This window comes from Mixophyes fleayi, chromosome 1 (assembly GCF_038048845.1).
Source record: "Mixophyes fleayi isolate aMixFle1 chromosome 1, aMixFle1.hap1, whole genome shotgun sequence".
NCBI lineage: Eukaryota > Metazoa > Chordata > Amphibia > Anura > Limnodynastidae > Mixophyes > Mixophyes fleayi.
The window spans coordinates 461,224,715-461,238,019 of record NC_134402.1 but is presented as its reverse complement, the minus strand read 5'-3'; the positions used below and the strand labels follow the sequence as shown (position 1 = coordinate 461,238,019).

General features: G+C 42.7%; 1 protein-coding gene across 2 annotated transcripts in view; it reads right to left on the bottom strand.

Annotated features, from left to right (window-relative positions):
• Window positions 1–7,365: 7,365 nt before the first annotated feature.
• Window positions 7,366–13,305, bottom strand: part of LOC142102858 (uncharacterized) — a 29,036-nt gene continuing 23,096 nt past the window's right edge. For both annotated transcript variants that reach the window (XM_075187368.1, XM_075187367.1), the window contains one exon: window positions 7,366–9,461. In XM_075187368.1, the coding sequence (XP_075043469.1) occupies window positions 8,395–9,461 (1,067 nt within the window). In that variant the 3' untranslated portion in view covers window positions 7,366–8,394. The remainder of the gene's footprint in view (window positions 9,462–13,305) is intronic.

Sequence of the window (13,305 nt, the reverse complement as noted above, 5' to 3'; positions counted from 1 at the left end):
GGTGGGACTGTAAAGGATTGAGGAACAGAGTGAAACAGAAGGGCAGTGGCAAAAAATTATGAACGATGCAAAGTGGGGAAGAGCCGGGAAAAGCAAAGTGGACAATGTAAAGTGGAGGAGAATAAAATAACAATCTAAATAATGAAATTAATCTAAATAACAATCTGAATAGCGATCTAAATAATGAAAACAATGTTTGGTTGGGAACAGTAAAATAAAAGTGGAGTAAACAATTTGATTAAAATAAAATAAACAAATTACGTTAAAGATAAAAATTGATGGTTAGATCAGATAAAACACAAGAACAAGCAGTGAAGGGGCTATGGAGAGCCCGTACTAGGAGAGCCAGAAGGATATCTCATGAACGGGGGAGTCTAGGAGGATTCAAGGTGCTCACAGGAGCCGGAGTAGTCCAAGGGGTCCGGCGATCGGGAGGTGGTCCACGGGGTCCATCGACCGGGAGGTAGGCGGAGGATCCGGAATAGTCTGAGGGGTTAAGTGATCGGGAGGGATCAGAGTTAAGGAGGGTCAAGACAACCAGTTCAGTACAGAGTTAAGACCCGGAGAGGCAAGAGAGACAGTGGGTCCAAGGGGTCAGGAGTTTAGGGGAGTCCGGTGGGGCAAGGTGGGGGCCCGAGGAGTGGAAGGGGGGAGAGAGGGCCTGTGTGGACCGAAGATACTACGGTAGGGGGCACATGTTAGTGTCACGGTTCCAACGAGGGACAACTGGATCCTGGTGGTTCACTGGAATTGACGTCACTTCAGCTAGGGGCGCGGAGTCTAACAAGTGAAATGGTGTTCACCAGTTATTCCCGCAAGGGAATATGGACTTCGCGGCTTCCACTTACAGGTCGCGGCCCCCTCGGAAGTCCCCAGCGCACCACGAGAGAGGGAGAGCGTAGACTGATGTAGGTAGTATGCGTTGCTACTGGCAACTGACGAGAAGATGAGCCAAGGGATGTTGCTAGGAGCGAATCTACCGGATAGCCTGCTGCGTTGCCACTGGAGATGGTAGCGATAATGAGGTGTAACCAACTCCAGGTCAGGAAGGCATTATATAGTGTAGTTCTAATTAGGTAGCCAATAGAGGGCAGTAGAAGCAGAGAAAAGGTTTAGGACGTTCTGCGCATGTGCAGAACAGTGAATGCCGATCCAGGAAGCAGAGAGACAGCGCTGGAGGAGAGCTGCAGCGTGGAACTAGGTAAGTGAAGCTCTGGAGAGGAATCAGGCGGGGGGAGCAGCGGAGACCCGGTTACACAAGCCGGCTCCCGCGCTGGACAGCGGGAGTGCGGCGTGTGACAGTTAGAGGATATTGGGTATAAATAAGCCCTGTGCTTTGTTGGTACAATTGTTGGTGAATAGTTGTGATTTATTTATTTTTTCACTGTAGAGTTGTAAAGCGCAGTGATTTTACAGAAAAATACAAGGGCAGCATTAAGGTCTTTATTCAGAGGTTGCTGGGTCATGACCTCCTAGGAACTTGACTTGGCATTGGTGGATTCCTCTGGTAATTGTTCCTTGAAAGTACCAACTGTCCTTCTTCAGTTTTCCACCTCTAGACCTGTATAAACTGTTTATGATCCCTGTGAGCTGGTCTTCTACGGAAACATTGTCATGTAATCACAAACAGATTGATACCAAACACTATGTAGTTTTTAAGCTGGAAACATATTTTAACCTCTTTACCACTTTATTTTATATAAAAAAAGATTAGTAGCGAGCTGCATTCCCCAGATTGTGTCCTGGCCGTTGCTAAGGCAATGGCCTGAATGATACCGGAAGTGACGTCCCAGTCGTCATAGCTAAGGCAACGGCCGGGACACTATGCCTCAATCTGTGGCGTCCCAGCAATCTGGGGCTTTGCGCTCGTGCACAGCAGGTGTTGATATAAACTTTTTATGTAGTACAGATTTGTTTAACTTAGCACACGTTTTCCATTTTTTTCCTGAGAGTGTCATGCACACAGTCAGCAGCAGCCTTGATCACACTTTGCAGATAAACAATTAACTAGCAGCCTCCTGAGGCTAATTACCCTATTGGCCCATTTTTGTATTTAAGGCATGGAGGGGTTAGCATCCCTTCCGGTTATAAGCTTCAGTTCCTGGCTGCTGACCTGCTCCTGCCCTGTTGTGCTGATTCTGGATTTGTTTTCTGTGTATGCCCTTTTAACTTGTTTTCCTGGACTTTTTGCTTGTGGCCCTGACCTTTTGCTTGTGACTCGGATACTGTTGTTTTCTGCTGGCCCAGATCTTTGCCTGTATCTGACTACGCTGATTGCCACTGCCTTTGGATCCTAGTCTGTTCCAAACCATCGTTATCTCCTGTCATCACCTCCTATTTCCATGCTGCAGTGTTACTCATAAGGTTGCACTATGTTGAGTTTAAGACCTGGGGGCGTCAGAGTTCCTGCGAGCATGTAGCTCTACGGGAAAGGCAGCTGCTAAAGATTAAGACCTCTGCTGCCAGTTCTGCAAGCTTATGATAATAGCTAGTAGCCGTAGCATAAACGTTAAGCTTAATAAAAGGTTATTGTGAAAATACGTTGCGTAAATTTTGCATTGCTACTGATTGTAGTGTACAGAAAATATTGATTATCACCTTCATCCAATTATTTAACGTTCACAATACCTGTTAGCGGACCGCTATAGGGAATAGTAAAGTAATAGATCATACATTGCCAACCAACATTGTGCACAAGGACCCCCCACACACACACCCCCTCTCCCCTCCATACTTTATACAGGATATCCCTTTATCACATGCTCCATTCCTTCATTTTCTTTTTACCGTATATACTCGAGTATAAGTCGACCCGAATATAAGCCGAGGTACCTAATTTTACCACAAAAAACTGGGAAAACGTATTGACTCGAGTATAAGCCTAGGGTGGGAAATGCAGCAGCTACTAGTAAATTTCAAAAATAAAAATGATATATACAATCTATAAAAACAAATGTATTGTTCCCAGACTAGATAAATAAATAGGATGATTGACTGGTGTAGCAATACCAACATGTAATATATCACAAAGGATATATAGGAGATGCAGACCTCAATAAACAGTACTGAAGGGAATGGTGATATATCCGGAGGCTCCAAACTGTATAGGACATAACAATAAGTAACAATGCAGAGCAGTGTTGGTGTGTATAACTCACGATTTCTTGATAGCAGTTCTCAGTCCGTCCGCGGTATTCCTTAAAGACTGCAAGCAAACAGATGGGGTGCGCTGACTATAATAGCCGTCCAGACACAAAGTCTTTTGAAGGAAAGTTCCTAGCTCCGTTTGGTCCTACCACTCCAATAGCGCTGGTTGAAGTAGTGATGTTTCCATTCTTCAGACGCGCCTGTGCAGGAGGTTCCTGACGACGATGAAGGGTAAATGAATCATCGCTTCACATCCCATTCATCCTCTGCCGCTGCAGCGCTGGACTGCACTGACAGCCTGTTTAGTGAGACATGAGGAAATCAGTAACAGCCGGGACGTCAGGAACCTCCTGTACAGGCGCGTCTGAAGAATGGAAACATCACTACTTCAACCAGCGCTATTGGAGTGGTAGGACCAAACGGAGCTAGGATCTTTCCTTCAAAAGACTTTGTGTCTGGACGGCTATTATAGTCAGCGCACCCCATCTGTTTGCTTGCAGTCTTTAAGGAATACCGCGGACGGACTGAGAACTGCTATCAAGAAATCGTGAGTTATACACACCAACACTGCTCTGCATTGTTCCTTATTGTTATGTCCTATACAGTTTGGAGCCTCCGGATATACCACCATTCCCTTCAGTACTATTTATTGAGGTCTGCATCTCCATCACCCGAGTATAAGCCGAGGAGGGCTTTTTCAGCACAAAAAAAGTGCTGAAAAACTCGGCTTATACTCGAGTATATACGGTACTTCTTTAATCTTGTATAAATAATCTTAAGAAAAACAAGACGTCAACTTTGTTGATAATTATAGACTTTATTAACTGATTTATGTACAGACCACATAATTGCAAGTCATGTCCATATATGCACTGTACTGTTATTTCATCTACTTACTCACTGTATAATGCATAAGATGGACAGATACAAAATAAAATCAAACTGAAAATAAAACATATCCCATGAGTCACTGTACAAACTACAGCAAACAATATATGATGTATTGGAGAACAGAGGCCAGCGATGTAGTTTAACCTGCATAGAAAGATCAGCAACTGTAAGACTCGTAAAATATTCTAATGTGTTATATAGATTTTAATTTCACATGAATTAAAGTACAATTGTCACCAATACGTAGCGCATCCAGTAAATAGAGGACGTACTTGTTTACAGTATATATAAGATGCACACACTTGTTTTTAGTGATAAACTGTATGTGTAAATAATAAATGAGCGATTAATCGTTAATAGATGAAGGCTGGCGTGAGGACAGTATTAGACATAATGTAAACCTAGACTATCATCTAAGTTCCTTTCTACAATGTAATCCCTTTAACAAACCTCAGAGAGAAAAGGGCACCATAAAAACGGCATGATTTGAAAATAGTCACATGAGATCCTTTACACCTCTTCTTACAGCATTCGTGGTTCCATTTTCTACTTATGTATTCACTAGACATACACACCTGATAATCTCCATAGTGATGCAATGTTTTTTTTTAAATATATTTTTAAAATGGTTTAACATGTTACCATCTTTTAAGAAGCTGCCTCCCAGGTACCACGTCATCCTGGCTTATACCCCGTCCCTCCCACATACTCTATCCCCCTTTTATTGTGTCAAATTCAGTCAGAGCTCAACAGGATAAATCACTAGCACCAAGTAGTCATGTACATTACATATCAAACCCAGTTGCTCTTTTATATTTGCATTATATTTACTACTGTTCTCGTTAGTTTTCATCTATTAACCATTAATCACTTATTAGTAACACATAGTTTATAACTGTAAACAACTGCGTAGTCCTTGTATTTACTGGATGTACAGTTGTGGCAGGTGTGACACAATGTCTGCTGAAACCCTATATTGTTGTTTGCACTTTCATATTCGTATTACTTTAAGGTTTACATAACCAAGTGATTTCACAATGCTTATATAATCAAGGCCTGGCTTTGGCTCTATTGCACATGCTCCAGTTTGTCATCAGTATTAAACCAATAGAAGTCCAAGATCATGTTTATGCATTATATGCAAACGATTTTAAGGTCCACATCAATAAAAGCAAAGTTGCTGCGACACAACATGGCCACAGCTTGGTCCCTGCAGGGCAGCCGAGCACATCTGTTGTTTCCAGTTTCTTTTCCTCGCTTACGCTCAGCTGTGCGGATAAAGGCGGGGTCCGAGGAAATTATTACTTTTTGTATCATATTACGTTTTTGCATATTATTAACTCTTTTATATTAATTCTTTACATTAAACAATATACTTGTTAGACAATCTGAGGGCCATGTGTTATTAATCCATTGCAGCCCGAACCCACAGTTTCCAATCAGTAACAACAGTGTCATGTGCAAGCTAATTTCTAGGCATATAAAACTGCAAATATGTGTTTGTGAATTAATTCCTAGTAATAGATCGATACGGCTCAGAGGAGCTGTGTACAGCTAGGGGTAAAAACCTGAAACTGAATATAAATTATTGTGCCCCTTTGATTATGTTAAACTCCTCTGTTCTCCCCAGATGGTGCTTGTACATGAGAGCCCAGACCCATGGGTACAGGTGACTGCACTGTGTCAATTTATGGTGGGTCTCAAAAGTTGAAGCCTTTTGAAATAACTTTCAGGACAGTGATATGTGACACACATCTGGGAAGTCTCACACATTTCGACTGCTGAGACAAGCAGCTGGGTTATATGTTAATGACGTATCATCATATTTTATCCAATTCATACTTAAAGGAGGCATGTGTGGTATGCAGATGAAGGGGAACTTAAGCCCTGCTGTGTGGAGGTAAAATAATATTTGTAAGCCATTCTGGTGAGAAGTTAGGACAGGATAAATAAAGCCTGACTGGAAAGGTGTTTTTCAACAGTCATATAACCCTAATTTGCATTTACACAGACTTTTTAGTTCTTACATCACAGGAAGGAGGGCTGTGGGCCCTGCAGCAGTTTTTACATTGTAGTGTAACTCTAAGAAATTGTTTACTTTTGTGGAGTCAATCCGATATTAAAGAGTGTCCCATTTTCTGCTCCTCGCAGAAACTTGATCATACTAGGGTTTTATCAATTCTGTGTTTATCCTTTTATTTTACAATAAACCCTTGCATTATACCTTTGCATATCATTTAATTGTTTTACCTTAAGCATTGTGGAAGTATTTTCCATATTAAATTACACTTTTAAGTCTCTGTGTTCTTGCGAATTCAGGTGACAGTTTGGTCAAAACGCTGCATAGCTGAAACAGGGGAGAACATTGTGGTTTATGGTAACCTAGAGTAAAATAAATTGTGATCAGTTAGTTTTAAGGAAGAACCGAAATCCTCCTGAATAAGAGGGTCAGCTCTTCACAAAAAACCTTGGTAGCGGTATAATTGGTACAGCAAAGCTAGTGTGTGGCATAGATAGGGAAGGATTTAATCATTTAAGACAGACCAGGTGGTTGTTTTTGATTAACCCTTTGTCTCACACACACACACACACACACACACATCACACAGGCTCAGGTGAGTGCTGGTAGTGACATACAGCAGCAGCACTGGATTTCTTTATATTGGGAGCTCAGATTGAAATAATTTACATAGCGCATGCACCAATTTTGGGGGCATTCTTTAAAATGCAGAAAATCAATTTATGAAGTACTTCAGTGATGTCACTGGTTCCTAATGAATTGATAGGCAGAATTCTCATAAATGTTTGTACACCCAACAAATTGACACTCTCAGCTGCGTTAAGCTGTGTACACAGTAAAGTAAATTCCTCCCGATGTAATATTGTTAACGATTTTACTAACGACAAAGTCCCAAACAGCATGCTGATTCATGTGTATACACTACATACGTTTTACAAGATTTACCTTTCAGATCTGTGCTTTTCATCTGTCATAACCATCGGCTGAAAAGATCATGTCTCTATAAACTCTATGGAGATCTGCCTACACACATGCAGGTAAGTCTATTCACACTTTGTCAAGGCTTGACAAAGCCACTAGTGAAACACGCGTCAGAGAGAAGCCACGTTCACTGCTTCTACTCTCAATATATGCTTTAAATATAATCCTCTTGTAACCTGATCTGATTATATGATCAGTACTGAGCGTCTGTGTAGGTGCAGTCAGTGTGAATGGACTTACCTGTATGAATGTTTCCCAAGGGCTAGAAATATAGGTAGCTGCTTCCTTTAACAGGAGAACCTATTATTAATTTACTAACATACTGAGTAAAAGTATCCTACACAATATAGAACATATGAAGGGGCATATGTAGGAGGAATCCCTAAATAGGAAAGGGCAGTGAGTCTTAGGTGATTACCAATACTACAACATAACAGCTGGCTATCCTCATAATCACAACAGTGAGGGGTTTGCTCAATCAGCATCTCTATCACTTGTATGTGGAAGATTTAAATGGGTGGATTTAACCCCTTAAGGTTGTAAACAAATTAAAGCCAGTGTATATCATTATGTAGTAATCCCTACATAGGAAAGGAAGCAGCTACACTTGCTATTAGGATATCAGGAGTCCAATATAGGGTATTTCTCTTATATGATAGGTGTGATAATAATTATACAAACAACATTTATACAAATTATGTAAAAGAACATACACATATGGAAATACTTTAATTGAATATTCAAGCATTTAATGAAATATATGGAATATTAAAGGTGTCTTGAATAAATACCAGAGGATCATTAGCTTATTACGGAATTTTAGGGAGTAGAAACGTGACCATCAGCTTCCAGTTGACATTTTTACAGTTCTCATATACTCTGGACATTAAACTCCAATCTTTTTTAATATTTCGGTAGGTGATTTTACTGAAATAAACTTTTCAGTACATTTTTATGAATATCAATAAAGCTGAAATGCTAATATTTTATGTAATTGAATATATAAGTCTTGGAGTGCCCCAAGTTGACACATTTTCTCTTTACCTTCACACTCCTATGGAATGACCCATAGTTGGGATTATTTATATTACTCAGTACCCTACATAACAACGAGGTGGTCTTGTTATTACTGTGGACAATATCTTATACAAAAAGTAGCTCCACACATGGATCTGTTCCAGTCAGACTTTGTGTATAAACTCTGTAAATATATTTATATGTATTTTATTTCACATTAATAAAATCAACTATTTTTACAATATTAAGAGAATTGAGGCTCATTTCAAATTTCATTTCTTTTGTCCTATGTCAATTTTCTAATATTCAAGACATGATAGGTTTGAAAAACATTAGCCTCACTCAGAATATGGAAATGGTTTCTCTCCTGTGTGAGTTCTATGATGTTTGACAAGCGTCGATTTCTGTGTAAAACATTTCCCACACTCAGAACATGAAAATGGTTTCTCACCTGTGTGAGTTCTCTGATGTTCAACAAGGCTCGATTTTTGTGTAAAACATTTCCCACACTCAGAACATGAAAATGGTTTCACACCTCTGTGAGATCTCTGATGTTTAACAAGATTTGTTTTCTGTGTAAAACATTTCCCACAGTCAGAACATGAAAATGGTTTCACACCTGTGTGAGTCCTCTGATGTTTAACAAGATTTGATTTTTGTGTAAACCATTTCCCACACTCAGAACATGGAAATGGTTTCTCACCTGTGTGAGATCTCTGATGTTCAACAAGACTTGATATTTGTGTAAAACATTTCCCACATTCAGAACATGGTAATGGTTTCTCACCTGGGTGATTTCTCTGATGTCTAATAAGATCTGATTTGTGTGTAAAACATGTCCCACACTCAGAACATGGAAATGGTTTCTCACCTGTGTGAGCTCTCTGATGTCTAATAAGGTCTGATCTGTATGCAAAACATCTCCCACACTCAGAACATGGAAAAAGATTCTCAACTCTGTGAGTTCTCTGATGTTTGTAAAGACTTGATTTATGTGTAAACCATTTCCCACACTCCGAACATGAAAATAGTTTCTCACCTGTGTGAGTTCTCTGATGTCTAATAAAGTCTGATTTGTGTCTAAAACATTTCCCACACTCAGAACATGTAAGTGGTTTCTCACCTGTGTGGGTTATCTGAGGCATATGAAGAGATAATTTAGTATAGCAATTCCTACTTTCAGGACATGGAAAGTTAGTTTCATTTGTATGGGCTGTACTAGGTGTAACATTATTTATGTTTGCAGGAGAACATTCCTCATGATTACAGGGATCAGATGATTTATCTGCACTGTGAAGTAATGGAAGTATATTTAGGGTAACAGAGTTTTCTTCTGGAGAATCTTCTATCTTATATGTAGATAAAATGAGATGTCCCTCAGAGATATCCCAGCGTGTGCATCCATCTGAAGTGAATAAAATAAATGTACTTAAATACATTGAGATGTATACTATAATGGCCAAAATGTTCATAGTATGAGTGAGTTGAAGATGTTCCGCTGTTTAATTTCAATTTGCAAACTAGAAACACTACATTACAAGCACATTGCACAGATTCCGCCACATTGGACACTTTCAGTCGAATTGCAGACTTTGGCAAGCATCCACATTGCACTACCAGTATCATAAGACAAGAAGCCTCATTAGCCAATGAAATTGTCCAACAAGACACTGCCCACACACACAAACACTGGAGACGCAGAAACAGTCTAGGCATGGGCTAAATTAGCAGTGAGTCCTGGCCATGGGTTTACACTGCTCTAAGCTCTCACACCCTTGCACAGAGCAGAGGAGAGCATCAGATCAGCGTAGGAAAATGGTGCAGGACACAGATGGGCAACAGCACTAAGTGGAAGAAAACATTAGGGCAAAGCAGATGAAGAGCAAAATTACAGTGTGTCCAAGCACATTCTGAAGGGGAGCTATTGTGCACTGGCTGTGGTTATAGTTCTGTGAGTGCGAGAAGGAGGAGTTTGGAAGTGTAATGTGTGATGGGGTGTGTTATCATCTGGAATTTTACTTTAGTATTACAGTGTTAATATACCGCAAATTGATCAAATATTTATGTATTATTACACAGGGAAGATAATTAGTACAGAGAGAGGATTATGGATAATGTCACAGGGGGTAGTTTACATGAGTTGCATGGGTAATTTCATGGAGTCTTTTCAGATTGACATCCCTCGAGCTACACCCGACAGTGTGAGGAATAGACCGGTCAGATCTCTGTGCTGGTAGCACACACTGATATGATGTGCGGAGGAGACCGGTCAGATCTCTGGGCTGGTAGCACACAATGATATGATGTGAGGAGGAGACCGGTCAGATCTCTGGGCTGGTAGCACACACTGATATGATGTGCGGAGGAGACCGGTCAGATCTCTGGGCTGGTAGCACACAATGATATGATGTGAGGAGACTGGTCAGATCTCTGGGCTGGTAGCACACACTGATATGATGTGAGGAGGAGACTGGTCAGATCTCTGGGCTGGTAGCACACACTGATATGATGTGAGGAGGAGACTGGTCAGATCTCTGGGCTGGTAGCACACACTGATATGATGTGAGGAGGAGACTGTTCAGATCTCTGGGCTGGTAGCACACAATGATATGATGTGAGGAGGAGACCGGTCAGATCTCTGGGCTGGTAGCACACAATGATATGATGTGAGGAGGAGACTGGTCAGATCTCTGGGCTGGTAGCACACAGTGATATGATGTGAGGAGGAGACCGGTCAGATCTCTGGGCTGGTAGCACACAATGATATGATGTGAGGAGGAGACTGGTCAGATCTCTGGGCTGGTAGCACACACTGATATGATGTGAGGAGGAGACCGGTCAGATCTAAGGGCTGGTAGCACACACTGATATGATGTGAGGAGGAGACCGGTCAGATCTCTGGGCTGGTAGCACACAATGATATGATGTGAGGAGGAGACTGGTCAGATCTCTGGGCTGGTAGCACACAATGATATGATGTGAGGAATAGACCGGTCAGACCTCTGGGCTGGTAGCACACAATGATATGATGTGAGGAGGAGACCGGTCAGATCTCTGGGCTGGTAGCACACAATGATATGATGTGAGGAGGAGACCGGTCAGATCTCTGGGCTGGTAGCACACAATGATATGATGTGAGGAGGAGACTGGTCAGATCTCTGGGCTGGTAGCACACAATGATATGATGTGAGGAGGAGAGTGGTCAGATCTCTGGGCTGATAGCACACAATGATATGATGTGAGGAGGAGACCGGTCAGATCTCTGGGCTGGTAGCACACAATGATATGATGTGAGGAGGAGACCGGTCAGATCTCTGGGCTGGTAGCACACAATGATATGATGTGAGGAGGAGACTGGTCAGATCTCTGGGCTGGTAGCACACAATGATATGATGTGAGGAGGAGACTGGTCAGATCTCTGGGCTGGTAGCACACACTGATATGATGTGAGGAGGAGACCGGTCAGATCTCTGGGCTGGTAGCACACACTGATATGATGTGAGGAGGAGACTGATCAGATCTCTGGGCTGGTAGCACACAATGATATGATGTGAGGAATAGACCGGTCAGATCTCTGGGCTGGTAGCACACAATGATATGATGTGAGGAGGAGACCGGTCAGATCTCTGGGCTGGTAGCACACACTGATATGATGTGAGGAGGAGACCGGTCAGATCTCTGGGCTGGTAGCACACACTGATATGATGTGAGGAATAGACCGGTCAGATCTCTGGGCTGGTAGCACACACTGATATGATGTGAGGAGGAGACCGGTCAGATCTCTGGGCTGGTAGCACACAATGATATGATGTGAGGAGGAGACTGGTCAGATCTCTGGGCTGGTAGCACACACTGATATGATGTGAGGAGGAGACCGGTCAGATCTCTGGGCTGGTAGCACACACTGATATGATGTGAGGAGGAGACTGATCAGATCTCTGGGCTGGTAGCACACAATGATATGATGTGAGGAATAGACCGGTCAGATCTCTGGGCTGGTAGCACACAATGATATGATGTGAGGAGGAGACCGGTCAGATCTCTGGGCTGGTAGCACACACTGATATGATGTGAGGAGGAGACCGGTCAGATCTCTGGGCTGGTAGCACACACTGATATGATGTGAGGAATAGACCGGTCAGATCTCTGGGCTGGTAGCACACACTGATATGATGTGAGGAGGAGACCGGTCAGATCTCTGGGCTGGTAGCACACAGTGATATGATGTGAGGAATAGACCGGTCAGATCTCTGGGCTGGTAGCGCACAGTGATATGATGTGAGGAATAGACCGGTCAGATCTCTGGGCTGGTAGCACACACTGATATGATGTGAGGAGGAGACTGGTCAGATCTCTGGGTTGGTAGCACACAATGATATGATGTGAGGAGGAGACTGGTCAGATCTCTGGGCTGGTAGCACACAATGATATGATGTGAGGAGGAGACTGGTCAGATCTCTGGGCTGGTAGCACACAGTGATATGATGTGAGGAGGAGACTGGTCAGATCTCTGGGCTGGTAGCACACACTGATATGATGTGAGGAATAGACCGGTCAGATCTCTGGGCTGGTAGCACACACTGATATGATGTGAGGAATAGACCGGTCAGATCTCTGGGCTGGTAGCGCACAGTGATATGATGTGAGGAATAGACCGGTCAGATCTCTGGGCTGGTAGCACACACTGATATGATGTGAGGAGGAGACTGGTCAGATCTCTGGGCTGGTAGCACACAATGATATGATGTGAGGAGGAGACTGGTCAGATCTCTGGGCTGGTAGCACACAATGATATGATGTGAGGAGGAGACTGGTCAGATCTCTGGGCTGGTAGCACACAGTGATATGATGTACGGAGGAGACCGGTCAGATCTCTGGGCTGGTAGCACACAATGATATGATGTGAGGAGGTGACTGGTCTGATGTCTGGGCTGGTAGCACACAATGATATGATGTGAGGAGGAGACTGGTCAGATCTCTGGGCTGGTAGCACACAATGATATGATGTGAGGAGGAGACTGGTCAGATCTCTGGGCTGGTAGCACACACTGATATGATGTGAGGAGGAGACCGGTCAGATCTCTGGGCTGGTAGCACACACTGATATGATGTGAGGAATAGACCGGTCAGATCTCTGGGCTGGTAGCACACAGTGATATGATGTGAGGAATAGACCGGTCAGATCTCTGGGCTGGTAGCACACAGTGATATGATGTGAGGAGGAGACTGGTCAGATCTCTGGGCTGGTA